The 24,790-nt window shown below is 37.0% G+C and overlaps 1 protein-coding gene across 1 annotated transcript in view; it reads right to left on the minus strand.

Moving 5' to 3' along the window:
* RAPGEF6 (Rap guanine nucleotide exchange factor 6) overlaps positions 1-24,790 on the minus strand; it is a 192,503-nt gene that overhangs the window by 11,517 nt on the left and 156,196 nt on the right. The window contains 6 exon segments of the mRNA XM_043587048.1: positions 2,541-2,675; positions 5,133-5,324; positions 7,514-7,734; positions 11,244-11,267; positions 13,531-13,654; positions 18,178-18,389. Of these exon segments, the coding sequence (XP_043442983.1) occupies positions 2,541-2,675; positions 5,133-5,324; positions 7,514-7,734; positions 11,244-11,267; positions 13,531-13,654; positions 18,178-18,389 (908 nt within the window).

Consider the following 24,790-nt stretch of genomic DNA (forward strand, 5'->3'; position numbering starts at 1 on the left):
AAAAACCCTGTCACGGTCAATTAATTCTTTCCAATTAATCACAATTAGCTTGGTTTCTATTACAGAGTATTTTGTTATTAAAAAAATTCAAACATTTTAACAATACTGGAAAAACTGAAATCTAGTAATGTATTTCTTAAAGGACAGAAGTCTACAATATACCATAAATACTTCAGTCATTGCAAAACAGAACATGGGAGAAAAATTACCTTAATCAGAACAAGCTGGTAATAAAATATTATTGAAAGTAAGCCACGGTGGTAAAATCATAAGGAAAAATATGACCAGAGTATCAGGTAACCAGAATTATTTCTCAAAAGTAACTATGTCTATAATTTTCAGGCAGATTCTACTAAGAAAAAGCTTGGTAAAAAGCCAGACAGGACATATAAATACTAAGGACAATATAAGTATTTATAAAGCACCATTTCTGATCCTGTTTCATCTCCAAGGTGGAAAGGTTGCCCTCCTTATGTACTGAGGAAGACAGAGGTTAAGGCTGCCTGATGTCATTTTTTAAAAGTTCTTACTTATATAAATTCCCCTTATAAAAAATAGGAATCTAGGCTTATTTCCTTGAATGTTAAAAAACAGAACACTAATTCCAAAGTTTAGCAAGAACCAGAAACAGATCCTACTATTGTACTCTTAGTTTAATAACATTTTTGTTCAGTTACAGACTACTGGCAAGACCATGTCTATGGAAACAAAAAGAAATCCAATAACTGGTTGGGGTTTTGGTAAAACATACTGTACAAACAATTAGTAACAGTTTTAAAGATAATAAACTCCTCAGGTTTCCAAAGATTCTCAACATGCCTATGATAGGCTCCCAAAGCTATGAATGTCAAGGTCAATTGCTGGCCACATACTGAAAGACACTGTGGCAAAGACTCTCTATTCTAGTGGTAAGAGTAGATTTTCTGTCGAGAATGAGAGCAATGGGGAAATTCTTGTTCTCACAAGTAACGTTCAGGCAAGACTGTACTTCACAAAATCACATGTGAGCTACATACCACAAGATCAGAGACCTGTGTTTTAAAAACATACCTGTTAATATATATTGTTTATACATCCTGTTTAATTTTTACTAATCTTTTCTGAGTAAAATCTGAATGAAAATTCCAGCTTCTCTCAGCTATGTGAAGGAGAACAGGAAACGTTAGAATGAAGCTAAGTTACCCTGGGATGGCAGAAGGGACAAAGAGGACACGCTTCAATTTACTAAACACTTATCGTCTATCAGGCTTTATAAATACTATTTCATTTAACCCTTGTATAAGGTCCCTAAAATAGCTGGTCTTTGTTCAGCTTATAAATTACCTGGGCTTAGTAATGTAGCTATAGTGGGGAACAGAGTTAGAATTCAAGCTCTGGTCTGACATCACTTACCATATCGCTGCCACAAATATGGCAAATAATAAAAAAAGAGCTCGCAAAAGGATCAAACTTAGAACATGGGAGCGGGGGAAAGCTCTGGAAGCTTTTCATTCCTGCTAGAATTCATAAGGTTTTCTTCCCCAACCCCATGTGCCCTCTTGTACTGTGATTATTTAAACATGTGATTCTTTTACATCCAGGAAGATGATGCCAGAACTAAGGAGACTTTTTAACCAAAATACAAAAAGAGTGTGGAGCATCCAGTGTAAGAAATACACACACCATTTAAAATACTACACATGCAGCTAACGTGAAATTGCATTTGCATACACACTACCCAGTCTACTCAAGACAAAAAAAGCTTCACTGTGAATTACGAAAATGTAGGTCAATGAACAAGACCGATTTCAGGCATTTTACATCAAGAGGTTCTCTTTAAGTGTGATGTAAAATCCACAGGGCTATAAGTTATTTTAAATCTTATTACTAAAAAGGTAATAATATTCCATTACTAAAAAAAGGAACATATCAACCTAAATATGCCTTTTTCCCCCGAATTTTGTAGCTGGTTAAAACCAATTTATTGTAGAAATTCGTATTTTAAGGGGCGCCTGGGTGGCGCAGTCGGTTAAGCGTCTGACTTCAGCCAGGTCACGATCTCGCGGTCCGTGAGTTCGAGCCCCGCGTCAGGCTCTGGGCTGATGGCTCAGAGCCTGGAGCCTGTTTCCGATTCTGTGTCTCCCTCTCTCTCTGCCCCTCCCCCGTTCATGCTCTGTCTCTCTCTGTCCCAAAAGTAAATAAACGTTGAAAAAAAAAATTAAAAAAAAAAAAATTCGTATTTTAAAATACTCCACAGAAATGTTTAAAAAATTGGAAATTTGAATAACACCACCAAGAATCTGCAAAGAATGAAGTGACTGTGACTTCTGCCTTCATTCTTATCTATGCATGTCCACTCTGAATACAGAAGTCCTTGCATATATAAGGCACAACACCTGGAGAGCATCTGAATAATTCAAACTAAAACATGAAAGTTCAAAAAGTATCAGGAGGTACATGTTTCTTCACTTTCTATTATCACTAGAGATGGAAAAAGCAAATTACGTGTCACAAAGTGTTGCTTGGTGTAAGAACAACTAGCTTAAACTGTTACGTCTTACCTTTGCGAGGAGAGCCTTGAGGAGATGCAGGAGGACTAGAATGTAAGGATGATGCCACAGAGATCGTATCTTCTGGATGTTTCTTACCAATTATTTCTTCAGTTGTCCCTAAAACTTTCTGAGGTAAATTTGTACCTGAAAATAAAACCCAAGAAGCAAGTAAGCATCACTTCACAATGAAAATATCTGTAAGGTGCCTAATACGCTACGTAACTAAAGCCATGATGCAAAATGGCTAGTGTAGTCAACTGAAATGTGTAAATGACAAACAGGGACTAAATGACTGGGTAATAGCATACAGAGATTCTCACCTCTAGGTTACTGGTTCCAATTCAGCTAGTCAGCACAAACCACATTATAACAGTTCTTTGTTGTCTGTTTTGTGGCGTAAGGGAAACCGATTTAATGGTTTGAGTATAGTGTCCCAGCCCCCACAATTAACACATTTGTCGGAAGTCTTAATAGGGAAGGTATGGATTCCAACTCTTCTCTCCCCTCTAGAGGTGGCCTCTCCAAGTCAGGGTGAGGCACGTGGCCAGGGCAGTGTAGGGATGCTGGCACTGTCACTACCTGTGGGCATATGGAAGAGGCTGCCGGGCTGCCAGTCCAGCCCTTTTCAATAGGACTAAATTCACACTATAGGAGAAAAGTAGACAACAGAAAGAATCATGAATTTATAGAAAAATAGTATGGAGCCCACTGGAAACATGCTGCAAAGTTCTATCTTTACTCTTGTTGAATAGACGTTCCTGTTTAGCATAGGTCAAACTTAGCAATGGTTTCACGATACTGACATTTTTATATTACAGATCTTCTCTAAGAAAAGTCAAAGAGCTATCGACACTATTGTAATCAGTAAAGTAAGCCCAACTTTGATGGGCATTTGTCATAGTAACAAGCGGCCCTTTTTAACAATGCAGAAATTTAAAATTTAAATCACGGTATACTCACACTACTCTTAATTAAGTGCTTTTTTAATATGAATACATTTATCACATAAATAACAGCCATATTACAACAAGCAAAAAGAGGGCTACTTAGAGTTAATACTGCCTCTTGGGTGATGACATCCGAGTAAGAAGCCAGACCTACACCTCTCCTATTTCTCACTTGACCAGCATATTGACTGATTTCATCAATTTTGTACCCAATTATTTCCTCATCTCCCCAACCATCAAACTAGTTCGGGCTCTGAGCAACATCCAGTGAATTGTTCTATCAGCCCTCCTTTTGGACTGTCTATCTGCAGTCTCACTGCCCTCCCCACTCTAGTTCTTCTCCAAATATAAAGTGGACCATAACCTTCCCCTGCTCAAATGTCTGCAACAGCTACCCACGGACAACTGTCCTTTGGCATGCCATATTAAAATTTCAGCATGCTTAGGACTTCACTTCTTGTCATCCTGGGAGGCTGTTTAATATGATGGTTGAAAAAAAGGACTTTAAAGCCAGTTAGCCTGCGATCAACTCCCACCTCCATCACACACTGGCAGTGTGTAAGTTACTGAGACCTTCTTTGTTTACTCTCTAAAACAAGAGTATTGCCTATCTTATAGGGTTATTATGAAGATTAAATGAACGTAACGAGCTTAGTAAAGCATAAAGCACTCAGAACTGTGTCTGGCACTCAGGCGGTACTCTGTAGGTGGTAGCTTTAATTATTATTGTCTCTCAGCACTCTTTCTGCAGCTCTACACTCAGAGGCAGCAAACTGCCAGTAGCTCCTTGCAGATACCATGCTTTTCCTTTGCTTGAAGCAATTTCTCTGCAGTCTTTGCCTCATTACCTCCCTCTTGACCAAGCCTTAAAACTCTGCTTAGGTGTTATCTCCACAAAGCCTGCTCTGAAGTTCCACTTTATACTTAGCTCTGTGTGCTCCAGAAACTTCCCATTTTTTGTTTTTTTATATGCTCTGAACATACTCTAGGCATAAAAGCAAACATATTATATTTGTTACCGGTTTGTGGGTCTATAGTACCAAAATGGAAACCTGGCAAAGGCAAGGAGTGGGGGGCACTTCTTATTCAACTTTGGATCTCAAAACAAAATCAAATAAAATTCACAAAGTTCTACTAAATATGTCCTAAATGTATAATGCATGGGTTAAGCGCTAATGTTAGGAACCAAACTAAATGTAGCTTCTTTTCTACATGGCCTAGCAGAGGAGGGATAAAGCATGGTCTATACTTTATAAACCTTACAATCTTCTCTCGTCTCCTCACTAGGTTTTTGAGAAGTGATCGTGAATGTAAAAACAATATACATTTTTAGAATAAGCAACCTCATTCTCATAGGTTGCAGGTGCGTTAGGTAAGTGTTCAAATGCACCTCTGAAAGCAGCAAATGCTTGGTACCTAGGCATATTGCTCTAAGTTTTCTGTTGCTAGGACTACAGGAATTCTAATTATCAGCATTTAAGATATTTATGCTGTTATCAAATACCTAGAGGCAAACAAACATCTTTCAATTCATGAATGACAATTATATGAACTATACTAGCTGATCTTCTGAGCATTTATATTTGTAATTATTTTTCATTCTAACTCCCCTGGAAATTTTAATTAAATCAATGCAATAATTGTGAATACTCACATAATGTGGCGGGGTCTTTTGCTTGTCCCTTCTTCCTGATGGGGTGCAAATTAACAGCTGGCACTTGGAGTGCCTGGCTCGCTCTGTGAGGCTGATGCAAATGTGCTTTAGCTGTTTGGCCCGCTGATCTCATAGGCACTGGAGACATTTCTGATGACTTGGCCGATCTTTTCTCATTGAAATTCTTAGTCACTAATAGAACAGAGTAAGAATTATGTAACTGTGTACTTTTTTAGGCAAGGTTATCACTAGTGACAATAATGACTGCATTAAAACCTTCTATTTTTAACAGAAAAAATACAACAGATTAATCTTCCTAAAAATAATTTCATGTATTATAAAACATGACTTCTAAAATGTCTGTAGAATTAAGTTGCTTCCTCCATACATTCTGAACCCATTAACTTAAATGGTCCCCTTTCCACCATAACAGTGACAGCCAAGTTTACATCCTCTCATCTACACTACTGAAATACTTCCCTGATTGGATCAATTCTAGTCTATGACTTCAAGCCACTCTCAACAGAACAGCAGAGTGCCTCTTCCAACATGAAAATCGGATCATACCAGTTTCCTTCTCCAATCTTATTCTATCAGCAGTTTATCAAGTTCTAAGTATCCTATTGGAATTTTTATTGGCATAACATTTAATCATATATATGTGTAAAATAACAGCCACTTACAACTTAATCTTTTTTGATTGTTACAATATAGTGTAATTTACCATTTATGATTTCTGCTTTTACAACTCATGATTTCCTTGACCCAGACACATATACCCTATGTTGTTCATATGGGTATTCTCGGCTTTCACAAGTTGTATTACTCCATTTTGCTTTTACGAAATACCTACATTAGAAATTAGCCCAAATAGCCCAAATAAATTCAAAGAGGATTCTTGCTTACAGAGGCAATGTAAGAAGCAGTGAGAAGAGAACCAACAAGCTACTTTCCCAGAAACTACACTCAGCACCTCAGTATCAAACTGCTACTTTAAAAAAAAAAATTTTTTTTAATGTTTATTTATTCTTGAGAGAGAGAGACAGACAGAGACAGTTTGAGTGGGGGAGGGTCAGAGAGAGAGGGAGACACAGAATCTGAAGCGGGCTCCAGGCTCTGAGCTGTCAGCACAGAGCGTGACGCAGGGCTTGAACTTACCAACTGTGAGATCATGACCTTAGCTGAAGTCGGACGCCTAACCAACTGAGCCACCCAGGCGCCCCTAAACTGCCGTAACTTTAAATTGTGTCTGTGAGCCTGTGTGCTCTATCTAGATTTATTCTGTGCATCTGTTAGTAAGACGTGTCCTAAAGTATCAGAAAAGCCTAACAGAGGTTATTTTTTTGGATCTGGGAACACTCAAATTTTTTTCCATAGAAATTAATGGTAACTGCTTCTTCCCTTTATGTCATTTTGGCCTACAAAATGTTTCATAGGAATGTTCTACTTACAAATGGTGGGGGAAGCCTATGTGTAATTAAAAAATTTTGAGAATAGGCTCTCCTTTTTCCCCCACATAATTCCAGTATTTTAACAATATGAGAATGTGCCTCACTTTTCTTAGTTCACCTTACTAACACCTATTGTTTATAAGGCTTTCAATTAAATTTCTTCCATTTCCTAGTTGGCAAATATCTATGAAATTTAACGAAGATAAAAGTTCACTTAGTTTTACTCTGTATTTAGGGATGAAGATAAAAACGTCCTCAAACTGAAGGGCTCCTCTATAATGTTCCAGTTTTTATAAGAAGACTTTCTAATGATTTTTTTAAACGTTTATTTATTTCTGTGAGAGGCAGAGAGAGTGTGTGTGTGTGTGTGTGTGTGTGTGCACGCGAGCACATGCGTGAACAAGAAGGGGACGGGCAGAGAGAAGGAGACAGAGGATCCAAAGTTGGACATTCAACCAAACAAGCTACCTAGGGGCCCCAACTTTCTAATAATTTTTTAAAAAATGTTTATTTATTTATTTTTGAGAGAGAAAGAGAGAACACAAGTAGGGAAGGGGCAGAGAGAAAGGGAGACAGAATCTGAAGCAGGCTCCAAGCTCCAAGCTGTTAGGGCAGAGCCTGACGCAAGGCTTGAACTCACAAACTATGATGAGATCATGACCTCAGCTGAAGTCAGATGCTTAACTGACTGAGCCACCCAGCCTCCCCTCTAATGCTTTTTAAAGAATTCTTCAACCCTCAGTTTCCTACACATGGCAATTAGGAACGGATGGAATTCAGTATCCAGATAAGAGATCATTTGACGCTTGGGATGTCAGAAACCTTTTTGAGAGAAAGTTAATTTTCACTGGACTTAAGCTTAACTGTAAAGATATAATGTCTATTTTGTTGTACTATTTAACATCACATTAAGTGAAAACTTGTACCTACAGGTACCATAGGCAGGCTCCCACTGCAATGACATCATCTGAAACTTTTCCTCATCTGTGTCTACATCCAGACTGGAAAGATACTGCTTCACTTTTCTTGCCATTTGGGCATCCTCATATAGCTTCTTGGCGTTGAGCAGAGAGCTGCGGCGTGCCCTTTTCTTGTGAGCACCTCCTTGAACATCTAGCATGTTAGAGTTTGTGCTGCCTTGACTCAATGACCTGTAGGATGATGGATATCACAATGAGGGACAGTAAAGATGAGACATACACATGGCAGACTGAAGATTAAAAGAATTTTGTTCTGTTAATGCTACTGCATGCTGATGCAAATGAGTTAAAAGATGAAGAGCATTAATGCAAAGTAATATGGCACACATGGCTATGTTCTAAGTTTTAAGATTCGGCAAAGTGCAGAATTCAAAAGAGTAAGATAATAATTTTTCCTCCTCCCTCCAACCCCGTGCCCCAGCAACAAATTCCATGAAATCTGTTTGTGCCTATGCAATCCATGGCACAGCTGGGACAAGTAAACAGCAGCCCCCAGGAGGCCATCCAAACTCTGAAAATATGGCAAGAGTCTGAGTCAGAACAAGTCCATCCTTAGCCAGATCTCTATACCAGGATTCTTGAGCAAGGGAGTTTCTACAGGAGCTTTGCTTATCTGTGCTGCTTCTTTGTACATGCCATAGCCATCACCATTCCTATCTACAGCAGGCCACTCTTAGAAAGCTAACCAATTTTACCACTAAGTGTTTTGGCCAAATTCAAAGAGAACGACCGAAAAGAAAAATAGGCATTTATACTCAATTCTGTATAGTCAGAGACCAGAAGTACAAGAGAAAGCTCAATCTCCCACTCACACTTGGAATGGTTAGGCAATATGTGGTTCTGGACTGAGGATCTGGGACTTGGGAACTTTCTTTGCAATGCCTCTGCGATGAATTGCAAGCTGGGTAGAAATAACCACAGTTCAAACAAACTATAGCTTCACCCAACCTCTTTGTGGCAAACCTCATTCTATAATGGCCACATCTGGAACCAGTGGAAAACAGGAAAAGCAATGCTATTTGTCCTTTCTAATGAGGCTAGAAACACGAAGTTCTTAAATGATTTTTATTCTAAATGCAGTTCTCACTCCAAAATAATAAAGTTATCTATGGGTTATCTAAACGAGCCTCATATTTACCCTAAAATATTCTAAATACACAGATCACAAAGAACAATTTGTTCTGCAGTGCTCACATACTATTTAAAACCGACAATAAAACCCTAATGTGTTCATTGTAAATTAAGCAAAACAAAAGTTGTAAAAGTGTCACAGTATTTTTTTCTTTCACAATTTTAATATCTTTGAATTAAGATGTGTCTTACATTTGAAAGCAACTTTTGATTGCTGCTGGTCAGGCAGAATCTGTGACATGGTTGTCACTACTTGTACACATAGAAACTTCAAAACTTGAAGAATGGTTGGGAAGAAAATCCAACAACATTAGTGAATTACTCTTTTAATCTCCAGTAACCAAATGATTTTAAGAAGGTAGTGGATGTGACATGTTCAACAACATTCTCAGAGCAGCTGTCAAAAAGAGGACAGCTCTAAATATATGCAAAGCCAAGCTAAGAGCCCAGCACCAGCAGCTTTTACTTCTTTAATGGCTTGTTTTAAGAAATACTTCATTACCAATACAGTTGATGGCACAAAAGAAAATACCGTGCAGAGAAAAACACCCAGAAACTAGTAACTCAGAAGATTCATATTCTAAATATGAGTGAGTTTGACAGAGATCTAAATAAACAAATTTAATGTGCTCACATTTTTCTTTTAATGAATGTAAAAGGGTGTTATGTGATAAAAATACCTATCTAAGTTTACGTAAGAGCTCTTTTAAATAAGCATAAAGTAAAACATTTTCAGTGGTAAGAAGGCACTTAAGTGATTTTTTCTTAGTGGTACATAAAATACGTGTCCAACAATCGATGATGTCTTAGATTCAAATATATGCATTAAAATCAAGTGCCAACATTTAGGAACAAATTTTAATACAAATGTTTTAGTAATTTTACCTTTACTGATACAAAAAAAAAAAAAAGTCCACAAATCTAGGATACAAAATTCTAGGAACATTGTAATAAATGACAATAAAATGCCTTCTAAACTAGTTCCAAAACAGAAGAACGCTATGAAATAACAAAAATGCCTACTGTCTGCAAGTATCATACAATGCAACCCTAAAACTGAACAAACAATGAATGTGTTAACCTAAGTCATTCAACAGCCCAAATTCCTACCAGAATGTGATCAAGTATTTTTCTTCATAACAGTAATGCCAGGAATCAATTTCTATTTTCAGTGAAAAGAACCAGAAAAGAACAAGACATAGATGTATAATACGGAAGGAAACACATGAGAAAAACACAGGGAAGGAAGAATGTAGAAGGAAATTCAAGTTCACCAAAATTCAACAGAAAACAGGATCACAAATAAGACAAGACTCAAGTTCAAGTAAGTGGCTCACAAAAAAAAAAAAAAAATCCTTTTTGTGTGTAATTAAAGCATCTGACTTCATGATTCACTCTAGTCTTAAAATAACAAAAATCCTTCATATGCAATCCCTTCATTCACAAAAACTGTCTTTCTTCATCTAAAAATGAAAGGATACATAGGTGATTTATAAGGTCCTAAACATTCTAGGGTTCTAAATAAGAGATATCTATGTATAAGGAGAGATCCAAACATACCTGAACAGCAAAAGGTGGCAGTTTCAGATTATATTACAGTTTTTTTTTTAAAGTAAATTCTGCCCCCAATGTGTGGCTTCAACTTATGACCCCAAGACCAATGCTCCACACACTGAGCTGTCCAGGCACCCTTGACTATATCACAGTTTAAATAGAGAGAAAGGAGTCTCTTATTTAAAATGGTGCAAATTTAAAATAAAATTCAATGAATATTGTTTATGTCACACGGTATTAGTAGATCTGAAGAATTAAAATCATCTTCCATTTCAATCATTTACTGACTTTATAGTATAGTTTGGATAAGGGCTGCCTCTTTTTGTAAAACTGATGGAAATATAAGCTTTATAAACAAACTTCGTTCATTTTTATGTAATTACATATTTAGATAATTACATATAAGACACGTGAACAAACTTTTTAAAGGAGGCTTCATGCCCAAGGCTTGAAATCATGACTGAGAGATCAAGAGTTGCATGCTCTAATGACTGAGCCAAGCAGGCTGCCCCACAATAAGGGATTTGAGAAAAAGAAAATGGCATGGACTCTGGAGTGATACTACCTAAGTATGAACTAGCATTAGTGAGCTTTAATTGAGACAAGTGTATCTTCCCCACGTGCACCATAAGAATACCGGTATTTATCTCACAGGGTGCATGGAGAATTAAATAATTCTTATAAAGTGCTTAGAACAATATATGGCACATAACAAGCATACAACAAATATTTACTATCATCCTCTTTTAACTGACCCTACTAAATTAAAATCTACAAGGGACTTACGGGACACCAACAATGGAAAAGTCCATGGGAAAAAAAAGCTACTTCTATCACTATTTTCACCTTGTTAGCAAAAGGCATTTGTGAGGAGCGTAGGTTGACAGGGTTAACAGGACGCATGCTAGTTCATCCGCGTGCATTAACGAAAAGGATGCAGTACGTGTTAAGAGTTGCACAACTTCTGGTTCAGGTGCATTCATCTCTACACTTACCCCAGACTCCGCCACCTCTTCTTCCTGTAAGCAAGAGCCACAAACATTGACGCATGGGTTTGAATAGGAAAGCACAGAAAAAAGACAACAGTTGAGAGTCAGAGAAACTATGGAGACAGAATAGAACAGAAAAATTTTACTAAGAAAAAATGGCAGCTTAACAGTAAAATGACTTTAATGGAATGCAGAGGGGGTAAAATGAATTAGGATGTGTACCGGAAGCCAACAAACCCACAATATTCTTTAAAATATGCTGTAAGGCTAATTATATTTCTAATATCTAATTCACACCATAGGCTTATGTTAATAAGCAACTTAAGAAAAAAAATACTTATTATAAATTTTGAATTTAGAGTTTTTAAGGGACGTAAACCTTAAATTAAGGAAGAGAATTTTTGAACATTTTTTTGAAAGGATTTTTGAGCACTCCTTTCAGTGACAAGATGAAGTTACAAGGAACATAAAGATTGATAATGTCATTTCTCAGGGCAGAAATTTCTCCAACAATGTACTTTAAAAGAAATTTTGACCAAATCGTCAAGTTAAAATTTAAGTAAAAGTATAACATCAGAATAGGATACTGCATATCCTTATACTACAAATGGACTGAATAAAGACTGCTTTTTATTTTATTTTTTGCCCCTCGCCAGAGTCCATGTGCTGCAGGTGGCCCAAGACTCTGCTTTTCTATCAGCAAACTGTTTTCTGTCAGATTACTGTTAGAATGAAAGAGGTTACTTTTTCCACACTATATAATATACACCACAAAAATGGATAACTACTTGCTTAAAGAAAAAGTGCATTTAAGTACTGGTTAAAAAAGAAAACTGATTCAGGAAAAGTTCAGTCCAATTCAATTTGTCCAATCTAATTATGAATGTTTTATTTTCCCCTATCTTGTAGTCTACTTAGCCCAGGTCATGCCCCAGAAAATGGCCAAGTTTATTAAATTCCTCCTTAGGTATTTCCTCCTTTGTTCATTTTTGAAGCATAGCTGGTACTTAGTATGTTATTTACTGGTCTGTAGGGGCACAAATCCATTGTTTTTGGGAAGGAGTGCTAACATATATGAGAAAATGGAGGTCCACGTAAGACAACAGGCAGTAGTGGGGCCACTGTACAGAAACAAGCAACAAAGGCAAAAACTTAAAAAACAAACAAACAAACAACAAACCTTCCTCCAGGTTTGCTTTGGTCCCTGGTTCTTACTGTTTTCTGCTTCCATACTACTGAGCAACAACATGTCTCCTTACATGTTGGATTCCTAAGGGCGGAGCGGGATGGGTAGCGAAGAGTGACCGCCCCCTTCGTCTGTTCTCTGAGGATCTCTACACTAGAGCCAACTATCAAATCAACTACTTACAAAAACAAAGACTCCTGAACAGTAATCTAAGTAAAACAGAAGAAAACACCTATACTGACACATACTGATACTGTTTGATTACAAAAATTCCACCTTTGATTTTTAAAGAAACAAGTGTTTTTGTTTCCTTACTGGACTGTATTTTTTTTTAGCCAGAGGAACCGTGCCTATCTTTGTGCCTATTTCATTTTTAAAAGCCTTATACACTGAAGTTATACACATAGGCCTGGAAGAAAGTAAGTCCCCTAAATTAGAACCCTAGTATCTATTTACCCTGAAAATTTTAGAAATTACTGAGAAGGGTTTGACAACACACTTTCTCTAAGTTTTACTGAGTTTGAGAAAGTCTCTGTTATTACATTAAAACTGAATTTTAAAAAGCATTCATTCTTAGAAGATCAGGTTAATATGGAATACAAATAACATTTTCCATTTTTATTAATGATAGAACATGCTTACATTTGCACTTTCTAAATTCTGCTAAAGAACTTTCATACAAATAAACAGTAGTACTATGGCTTGAGAAAACTAATATATTTAAAAAAAATAAAGTATGATTTTAATAGAAATAGAACTTTAAAAACATTTAGTAAAAATAAAAGGCATGTGCAGACTAATATTTAAGTCAGTTATTTAACATAACAAGATAGAATTATCCACGTACTCCAAAAAGTAATACAGAACCAGGGCTCAAATCTCAGCAAGTTACATAATTCTGGGCATATTACCTAAATGCTCTGAGCGTCCCTTTTTCACAGGTACAAAGAAACCCATACCACCTACCTTTAAAGGGTTGCTGTGGTAAATGATTACTGGAGACTGACATACAGTGCACAGCAAATGGGAGATGGCTAATAAATGATAAATATTATTACTGTATCACTTGATGCCACTGTAACACTTCTACAGACTTCAATGCCATACCTCTGTCGAAACATCATAGCTGGGTCCATGTTAGCAGAAGTCATTCGAACAACTTGACGGATTTCCTTGGCAATCATTCTTAGCTTCTCAAAATTCACTAAACCATCTACTTTGGAGTCATTCCCTATGGAATAAAACCAACTTTTTCATTTTCAAAATTAAAATGCCCATATGAAGGTAGGAAAAGTCAAGTTATTCTGGGGGCACAAATCAGAACCGTCTTTATGAAACTGCCACTTCTGTTTTGAACCGATAAAAGCATATATGGTTCAACTATGCTCCCAGGGAATGAGCTAACTAGGAGGAATTCTATTCCTATGGGAGTGATTACAAGTACTGGAAGTTGATAAGCTACATAGCTTCTAAACCAATTTCATGATGTTAAAGGCACATCTATAAAATGTGTGGCTCCTGAAATCTTACTGTCTAGATGCTCAGCCCACTCTATCAGGTACCTGTATCTGCTCTTTTGGACAGGAGGGTATAGCACTTGAAAACTTAGGCTTTAGCCAGAGGTCACAAAGAGTGACCTATGGGCTTAATTAACCCAGTAAGTTTTCTTTGGTTTAAAATCTTTTAAGGGGTGCCTAGCTGGCTCAGTCAGTTATGTGTCTCACTTTGGCTCAGGTCATGATCTCACAGTTTGTGAGTTTGAGCCCCTCATCACGCTCTCTGTTCTCAGTACAGAGTCAGCTCTCTCCCTGTCTCTCTCTGCCCCTCCCCTGCTTGTGCTTTCTCTCTGTCCCTCTCAAAATAAATGAATAAATTCAGAAACATTATAAAATCTCCCAAAGTTTGAAAACTGAACAATACCTTTTGAAATAATGCATAGGTCAGACAAAATCAAGAAAAAAAATAAAAATAAAATACTTAAAAAAAGTGTTAAATGAATTGTCAACATTTAACAAATGGAATATATCCCATGAAAACCTCTGACTGCTTTTAAAAAGGGAGGGTTCTAGTGGGGGATTAAGTAAGAGTAGATCTGTTTTCCCAAATGGCAATTATTAGTTAAATTAAGGTGACTGGCTCATAGAGTAAACACTTTCTGGTCTGCCATTCATCTTTTCTTTCCGAAATCTGCATTTACATTTGTGCTAGCTCTTAAGTTCCATAACTTTTATTTGTTCTAATCAGTAGGGCTCTGAGGAAAAATTCACACAACTTTCAAAATGATCTACTTTTCTTTGAAGAGGATAGCTAGGAGATCAGACTTAGCCCATTTGATGGCTTACCAAGTTCAGACTACAAGGTAAAAACTGTATGTTTAAAAGGCAATGTGATGGTCTATAGTAGTGTTTCTTTTTCACACCTGTCTTTTATAGTTTCTGTGACCCCATTTATCTACTCTGGTAGCCTGTGAGATGCCTCTGTGGAACTCTAAGTTCCTAATGGCAAGTCTGAGAACCTAATGCGTCTGAAACATAGAGTGGGGTCTGCTTTCTCATGGTAAAGAGCATCTATACAATAAACATATGAGTTGTTCAGGGTCTCAACATGTGAGCTAGTAACAAAATAATCAACAAAAATACTTCCAAGTCACTAGGGGCACCTGGGTGGCTCAGCTGGTGGAGCGTCTGACTTCGGCTGAAGTCATGATCTCACTGTTCGTGGGTTCGAGCCCCGCATGGGGCTCTGCACTGAAAGCTCAGAGCCTAGAGCCTGTTTCGGATTCTGTGTCTCCCTCTCTCTCTGCCCCTCCCTCACTCATGCTGTCTCAAAAATAAATAAACATTAAAAAAAAACAAAAACAAAAACAAAAACTTCCAAGTCACATAAACATGTCTTGAGGGAACAAGTCAGAAAAATATATTTGAAGCCTATCAGAGTATTTCCTTATGAAAAAGGAGTGATAGAGAGGAAGCATTAAGACTAAGAACAACCCTCCTGCTGAGAATAATTAGAAAATTTGAGCAAAAATAGAAAAAACAAGTATTTTAAGGCAATAAAAAGCGATCAAGGAAGTGAAGATTTGGAAGAAGAATGAAAGATCTGGGAAAGGTTTACCATTTCCCAGGGCCTGACCCTAGAGGCATCTACTGATTCAGAAAAGGGGATGATGAGCTTAAAAAACTAAGCAGTGACACCCTGACTTCTTAGGTTAGAGGAAAACACCTTAGGTCCTGGTAAACCTCCAGTGCTTTGGGTTGGGATCCTGAAGGGCTATCCTGGGACTACGATGAACTAGTTGTGACCAAAATAAAAGTTTAGTGTTAAAATATCTTAAAAATGTAAAAATGGATTAAGGTGATCTTGGACTGCTAGCTTACCTAGCTGCCTGGCAAAAGCAAGTTTTATTTCTTTCTGGAGGAATGGAACATCATCTGAAACCTCAAATCATTTCTGTAATCTTTTATACACAACATCCATTTGATCAGAAGTAACTAGAAACGTCAGGAGAAGAGATGACAAATGAAAACAGGAGACAAAGACAACAGAAAAGGACCCACAAAGGATGGAGTTATTAGACAAAGACTTTAAGCTGGATATGTGCAAAGATGTAGAAAAAAAACACTAAGAACTTTAGGAGAGAACACAGAGATAAAAAAAATTTAAGTTGTAAACCTGACAAAACACAGTAACTGGCTAGGAACTCACTGATATATTTAAGAGTAAATTACACATAGTTCAAGAACTGATAAACTGGACAGTAAGTTGGAAGAAAATATCCAGAATGAAGCATGGTTAGACAAAAAGATGAGAAATGGAGAAAAGAGGGTATGAGACAATAGAGGCAGTCATCATGTCTAAGACAGGCGAAATCAAAATCCCTAAAACAGAGGTCAGAAGAGGGTAGGTAAGAAATCTGAAGACAAAATGAATGAGAATTTTTCCAAAACTGATGAAAAATACCAAAACATAGGTTTCAAGGTATCTTATAAACAAATCAGGACTAAAACAAGCAAATGCCACACCTAGCTACATCATAGCAAAACTACAGGGGAAAAAAAAAAAAAAAAGAGACCAAGAGAAGAGACAATTACAAAGCAGCTATTGGAAGAAGGGCGGAATATAATCACAGGAACAGCAAATAAGACTGACAAATGACTTCTCAGTATCAACAATAAAAGCCAGGACACAATGAAATGGTCTTTTAAAATGTTTAGACCACTGCGAACCAAAATTATGCCTTAAAAATGAATATGAAGTATAGATATTTTTAGATAAATGAAATTAGGATATTTCATCACCAGCAGACTTGTACTTAAATAAACAATAAATAGTATTCTATAGGAAGAAAAAAAAACCCAACCACATGGAAGCTTTGAAAACAGAGGAATAAAAACAGTAACATCATCTAGAAAAAGATAAATACTGACTTCTCTCAATGATAAGATCACATAGAAGTTAAAGGCATGACAAGCGCATATAAACTGGTAGGTGAGTAAATGGAATTCAAGTACTCTAAATTCCTTGCACTGCCCAATACACAGAAAAGTACTAATGAATATTAACCTAATTAATATCAACTAATTAAGTATGAATATAATGCCTAGGGTAACACTAGAAAAATAGTAAAACAGTGTATAGTTAGCCAGTTACCAGACTAGAATAAATACCATATACAAAAATTAATTCAGGGAGACTGGAAGTGAAACATGCTAAAAGATCCATATGCTAGTCTTTTAAAACGAAGAACGTGCGGTGTATTAAAAGATAACCTTAAGAGATTCAAAAGGCAAATAGTATTACACCCAGGATTTATAAGAAATTCTTAAAAATGCATTAAATAAGCAACAACCTAATAAACGAATGAATTTACCAGGTGTTGGTGAGGAACACTAACTCTAGCACCACTGCCAGTGTTGCACTTTTGCTAGACAATGCCAAACTGTTTTCTAAAGTTGATTATATGAATATCACATCCATAATAAAATCCACTATGAACAATATTAATATTCAAAGCAGCATTATCCGTAATAGGTGAACAGTGGAAAACTATGAAATGCTCATCAGGAGAATGGATAAATCCACTGTATTGCATTCAGGTAATGGAATACTAGTTGTGAAAATGAAATACAGCTACACTCAAAAAACATGGGAAAATCTCATAAATCTAATATTGACTAAAATAAGCCAGAAACCAAACCAAACCAAAATGCAAGAAAACAAATACACTATGTGATTCCATTTATATAAAGTTCAGCAACAGATAAAACTAAACCACAGTATTAGAAGTCAGGACAGTCATTGCTTTTGAGGAAGAGAATGAAGACAGTTATTAGAGAGGGGCATCAATAGGGCTCCTGCAAGGCTAGCAACATTTTATTTTTGACCTGTGAGTTGATTACATGGGAGTTTGCTCTGTTGTAATTCATTTAGTTATTCTCTTGTTATGGTCACTTTACTGTATTGAATGTGTTGAATAATTCAATTAAAAAAAGTTTGGAAGGAAAATTATTAGTGAACAAAATAAAAAATATGAACAAACAATCTGATGTGGGTGTAAGTCAAATTTAAGTTTGAATGCAGAGGGAAAACACTTAAGTTTGTTTTTGTCAATAATGTGGGTTTTGATTTCCAAAATTTGCTACATTTAATTAGGTAAAGCTTTTGTGATATAAAAGGCTGAAAAATATAATACATCACAATTCTGTGGAATTTGCTGAAGCTAAACACACTAATTTTCAAGTAACTTTTAAATACCTTCATGTAGAAATGTCATATCTTTCTTGACAACAGGGAAGAGTGGAATAATTGGAGGCTGCATGCTTTGACTACTAAGAATATTTCTATATTTTGCCATGTTTCTAGATGGATCAAAAAGGTCTTGTAGATCCTGGAGGTGTTTCTCATACTTGCTTGGTAATTTTTCCCAAGTACCTCTGAGTCGTGCTACAGATGCCAGGTTCAAGCCACTGCCAAAGATGAGAATAAAAACATTAATAAGGGACTTGGATAAGGGAGAAGACTCAGGGCAGTAAAGCGTATACAACAAATTTCTCTAATAAAGATAAAATAAATAGGGACATATTTCTAATGTGTTGAAATGAAGAGACCAAAACCATGGGAAAAAAAATAATAAAAGGGCTCTCTGATGTTACAATCAGGAAAATTTATACCAGAAGAACTACATTACTTGCGTATAGTTGTAGACTGTAGCCTTTATTTTACAGCTTGCATGTATTGAGACAAACATAGTATTTCCATAAAATAGACACTTAAATATAAAAAAAAAAAACCTTCAAATATCACAAAGTTTTCTTTGCTTTATTTAGAAAATAACTTTATGAAGACACTGTCTATTGTGAAAGTGGTTTAAGTAATGCTGGACACAATTGCTATAATAACTGAGGCAAGTTCTAGAGCTGAGGCAGCCTTCTTTCCAAGGTTTTGTTCTCTCCTGTCCCTGATTCAAATACTTCCCTATCTCTAGGTTCTAATCCTGTCCCCCAAGGCGTCCACATATTCAATGTCTTCTCCTGACAGGATTTTAAGCTCAGATAGCCCTCCTTTGAAAAACATGCCCATTTGCTCCTCTCTATCCCTTTATGTCTATACTACCATCAGGCAGGTAGGCTGCCACACGAATCGTGCATATATAATGCTTCAATTTTCTAACCAGTTAACCCCTCTTTTATTCCCAGGCACCTGACTTTTACGCACACCACTGTACTTAAAATGTTTTCTTGACTTCTGATTTTAAGGTTCGGAGTTAAGATATCTTTGTTCCCTTTGCCTCTCAGAAATCGTCCCAAGAAACTCTATGGATCAATAACAGAAATGCAAATTTCATCTTCACAGAAACTAAGATATTTGTAACTCCTAAACACATTAAAAGGTTGCCAATAAACAGTTAAGATTAAACAGGAGAATGCCAAATGCTGAAAAAGAATGGGCATGGTTAAAGATCTCAATGCAAGCTGGTGAAGTTCTCCGAAGTGGCTACCTCACCCTAAAGGCAAGAACAGCAAATATCCTATTGGAGACAACACAACAGAATCCGTAGGATGACAGAATTAGGTGGGGGCTTGACTGTGATCTTTACCAGGGAATGCCAGGTTAAGTACACAGAGTGAGATAATATCTTCATGACACAATACTTTAATACCTTTAACAGTGAGACAGGACAGAAGGTAGAAATTCTGAGCGGTAAGCAGCCCCAAAGCTGCCCATCTCCACGTAGTGGAAGGAAGGAAGGAAGGAAGGAAGGAAGGAAGGAAGGAAGGAAGGAAGGAAGGAAGGGAGGGAGGGAGGGAGGGAGGGAGGGAGGAAGGGAGGAAGGGAGGGAGGGTAAAAACAATTCACATTCAAGCTCAATTCCTGCTAGCCTGAAATAATGCCCTTGGATCCTCTCCCACATGAACCTCCTGCAAATAGTTGCTAGAGGAAAACTAACAAAGAACACAAGTAAGAAAAATGTTGCCACCAATCAAATAAAAATCAATGACCTAGCCATGATTTCAAATGAATAAAGTAAACAGCTTAATGGAGTGATATAAAGAGCTTAGAGAAAATATGGTAAGAGAAGTTGATAAAAAAAACAAAACAAAACAAAAAACTAGTCGAGTTCAGAAAAGAAATGAAAGAAATATAAAAACCAACACAGAAATGAAGGCCATATTGGAACGTACTAAAGAAAAAAAAAAAAGACCGTGCACAAGTTGTGTTAAGGATCAACAACAGCAATCAGTGGAAGCAATCAGCAATCAATGGAAATTCTATTTCTCTAGAGAGAAAATAATGGATATGTAAGAGAATGGAGATCTAAAATGTGCAATAACTGCTATGTTTGGAAGAAGGAAACAAAAATAATGGAACTGAAAAAATATTCAAAGGTATAACCTGAGAAAACTACAGAAACAAATCAGGCACTACAGACTGAACAGGCACCACAGTCCCAGAGAACCAGATACAGAACTAAAAGAGAGGTAGAAACACAGATGTAAAGGTAAAGGACATCAGAGACAAGGACAGAACATGGGGAGAAATCTCAGAGATTTGAACAGCTACATAAAATGCTAGTTATGAAGCTATTGTCTATGCATTACCAGGAAATAACACGTGAGACAAGAATTTTAAAGCCACAATGTGATGGACGTTCAAAGACAACAGGAAGACACTTCGAATATATTCAGCAAATAGAATTTCTACAAGACCTTTATAAAATGACTAGAAAGCAAACTTCAACCAAGATTTGATTACAGAGAGTGATGTCTGCATCATGACAGCATAAGCTATCCCTTGTTTTACCCCTCCAACCAAACAACAAAAGTCTAGCATCTACTCATGAATAACACTGCGTGTGTGGAACCCGGCATCATTCGCCAAGGGGGCTCGGGAAAGCCTTGTTTACAAGTGTATTAGTAAGAGACCGTCTTTAGTACTGTTTGTAGAACCTATAGGAGGTTACGAAGTGGTTTGTGCCCCCCTTGCCTGTAGTCTGGGAGTGCCTGCAGAACAAGAACTCAGTCACCTAAAGAAGAGAGAGAGACTTTGTGGAAGTCCAGGTTTCCAGAAGAGAAGTTCCAGTCCTCAGCTGGAGTAAAACAAAATAAAAAAACAAAAAGGTTTGGATGCATTCAAGTAGGTAAAGAGAACAGCTTGATTTTGCTGGCATCATCTCTTCTCCAAAGCAGCACAGTTGAAAGGTAACTAGATAGCTGGTGATTTTTCCCAGAGGAGAGAGGGAGAGCTGGTGAGTACATGCCTGGTTTCCCTAATTGTGTAGGATGCTGTCAAAGACACTCATTTTATTCTTGGAAGATCCAGACCCAGAACATCCATTAAAGTGGGAGCTCCATGACTAGGGGGAGGGCGCAGATCTGGAGAGCAGCATTTAAGATTCCTGGATAATTTGTAAATGAACACAGGATCTAAGAAGGCAAACTGTTGACATTAAAAACATAAAAGTTGGGGAGTAAAAGGGTTTTGCATATGATTGAAGTTAGTATCAGCATGAAATAAATTGTTATGTTTCATGTAGATCTCATGGTAACCAAAAAGCAAACACCTATAATATAGACTCATGGAAAGACAAAGAAAAGGATATTAGAGCATATCAGCACAGAAGATCATGAATTCACAAAAGAACACAGAAGGGAGTAAAAAAGAAAGACAAAACAGCGAGAAAATAATAAAATGGCAGTAGTAAAAGCCCACATGTATCAGTAATCATTCTAAGTGTAAATGGACTTTGTATCTTTTTCAATTTCCTTCATAAGCTTTCTACAGTTTTCAGCATACAGATCTTTCACATCTTTGGTTAGGTTTATTACTAGGTGTTTATGATTCTTGGCACAACTGTGAATGGGACCAGTTTGTCTTTCTGTTGCTTCATTATTAGTGTATAAGAATGCAACTGATTTCTGTACATTAATTTTGTACCCTGCGACTTTGCTGAATTCATTATCAGTTGTAGCAGACTTTTGGTGGAATCTATTGGGTTTTCCATGTATAGTATCATGTCATATGCAAAAAGTGAAAGGTTGACTTCATCTTTGCCAATTTTGATGCCTTTGATTTCCTTTTGTTGTCTGATTGCTGATGCTAGCACTTCCAACACTATGTTAAACAACAGCGGTGAGAGTACACATCCCTGTCATGTTCCTGATCTCGGGGAAAGCTCTCGGTTTTTCCCCATTGAGGATGATATTATCTGTGGGCTTTTCATAAATGGCTTTTATGATGCTTAAGTATGTTCCTTCTGTTCCGACTTTCTCGAGGGTTTTTATTAAGAAAGGGTGCTGAATACTGTCAAATGCTTTTTCTGTATTGGTTGACAGGATCCTATGGTTCTTTTCTTTTATTAACGTGATGTATCACACTGATTGGTTTGTGAATGTTGAACCAGCCCTGCATCCCAGGAATGGATCCCACTGGATCATGGTGAATAATTCTTTTTATATGCTGTTGAATTCGATTTGCTAGTATCTTATTGAGAATTTGTGCATCCATATTCATCGGGGATATTGGCCTGTAGTTCTCTTTTTTTGCTGGGTCTCTGTCTGGTTTGGGAACCAAAGTATTGCTGGCTTCATAGATTGAGTCTGGAAGTTTGCCTTCCCTTTCTATTTTTTGGAACAGCTTGGGAAGGATAGGTATTATCTCTGCTCTAAATGTCTGGTAGAATTCCCCTGGGAAGCCATCTGGTCCTAGACTCTTATCTGTTGGGAGATTTTTGATAACTGATTCAATTTCTTCACTGGTTATGGGTCTGTTCAAATTTTCTATTTCTTCCTGTTTGAGTTTTGGAAGTGTGTGGAATTTGTCCATTTCTTCCAGGTTGTCCAGTTTGTTGGCATATAATTTTTCATGGTATTCCCTGATAATTGCTTGTATTTCTGAGGGACTGGTTGTAATAATTCCATTTTCATTCATGATTTTATCTATTTGGGTCCTCTCCCTTTTCTTTTTGAGAAGCCTGGCTAGAGGTTTATCAATTTTGTTTATTTTTTCAAAACCTACTCTTGGTTTCATTGAACTGCTCTACAGTTTTTTTTAGATTATATATTGTTTATTTCTGCTCTGATCTTTATTATTTCTCTTCTTCTGCTGGGTTTGGGGTGTCTTTGCTGTTCTGCTTCTATTTCCTTTAGGTGTGCTGTTAGATTTTGTATTTGGGATTTTTCGTGTTTCTTGAGATAGGCGTGGATTGCAATGTATTTTCCTCTCAGGACTGCCTTCGCTGCATCCCAAAACGTTTGGATTGTTGTATTTTCATTTTCATTTGTTTCCATATATTTTTTAATTTCTTCTCTAAGTGCCTGGTTGACCCATTCATTCTTTAGGAGGGTGTTCTTTAACTACCATGCTTTTGGAGGTATTCCAGACTGTTTCCTGTGGTTGATTTCAAGTTTCACAGCATTGTGGTCTGAAAGTGTGCATGGTATGATCTCAATTCTTTTATACTTATGAAGGGCTGTTTTGTGACCCAGTATATGATCTATCTTGGAGAATGTTCCATGTGCACTCGAGAAGAAAGTATATTCTGCTGCTTTGGGATGCAGAGTTCTAAATAGATCTGTCAAGTCCATCTGATCCAATGTATCATTCAGGGCCCTTGTTTTTTTATTGATTCTGTGTCTAGATTATCTATCTATTGCTCTAAGTGGGGTATTAAAGTCCCCTGCAATTACCACATTCTTATCAATAAGGTCGCTTATGTTTGTGATTGTTTTATATATTTGGCAGCTCCTGTATTCGGCACATAGACATTTATAATTGTTAGCTCTTCCTGATGGATAGACCCTGTAATTATTATATAATGCCCTTCTTCATCTCTTGTTACAGCCTTTAACGTCTAGTTTGTCTGATATAAGTATGGCTACTCCAGCTTTATTTTGACTTCCAGTAGCATGATAGATAGTTCTCCATCATTCCATGCTCATGGATTGGAAAAATAACATTGTTTAAAATGTCAATACTATCCAAAGCAATCGACACATTCAATACAATCCCAATTAAAATTGCACCAGCATTCTTCTCGAAGCTAGAACAAGCAATCCTAAAATTTGTATGGAACCACAAAAGACCCCGAATAGTCCAAGTAATATTGAAGACGACGACCAAAGCGGGAGGTATCACAATCCCAGATTTTAGCCTCTACTACAAAGCTGTAATCATCAAGACAGCATGGTATTGGCACAAAAACAGACACATAGACCAATGGAATAGGACAGAGACTCCAAAACTGGACCCACAGAAGTATGGCCAACTAATCTTTGACAAAGCAGGAAAAGTATCCAATGGAAAAAAAAGACAGTGTCTTTAACAAATAGTGCTGGGAGAACTGGACAGCAGCATGCAGAAAAATGAAACCAGACCACTTTCTTACACCATCACAAAAATAAACTCAAAATGGATGAAGGATGAATGGGCGACAGGAAACCATCAAAACCCTAGAGGAGAAAGCAGGAAAAAAACCTCTCTGACCTGAGCTGCATCAATTTCTTACTTGACACATCTCCAAAGGCAAGGGAATTAAAAGCAAAAATGAACTATTGGGACCTCATGAAGATAAAAAGCCTCTGCACTGCAAAGGAAACAATCATCAAAACTAAAAGGCAACCAACGGAATGGTAAAAGATATTTGCAAATGACATATCGGACAAAGGGCTAGTTTCCAAAATCTATAAAGAACTCACCAAACTCCACACCTGAAAAACAAACAATCCAGTGAAGAAATGGGCAGAAACATGAACAGACAATTCTCTAAGAAAGACATCCAGATGGCCAACAGGCACATGAAAAGATGCTCAACGTCACTCCTCATCAGGGAAATACAAATCATCAAAATCACACTGAGATATCATCTCAC

The sequence above is a fragment of the Prionailurus bengalensis genome, chromosome A1, assembly GCF_016509475.1.
Source record: "Prionailurus bengalensis isolate Pbe53 chromosome A1, Fcat_Pben_1.1_paternal_pri, whole genome shotgun sequence".
In the NCBI taxonomy this organism is placed as follows: Eukaryota; Metazoa; Chordata; class Mammalia; order Carnivora; family Felidae; genus Prionailurus; species Prionailurus bengalensis.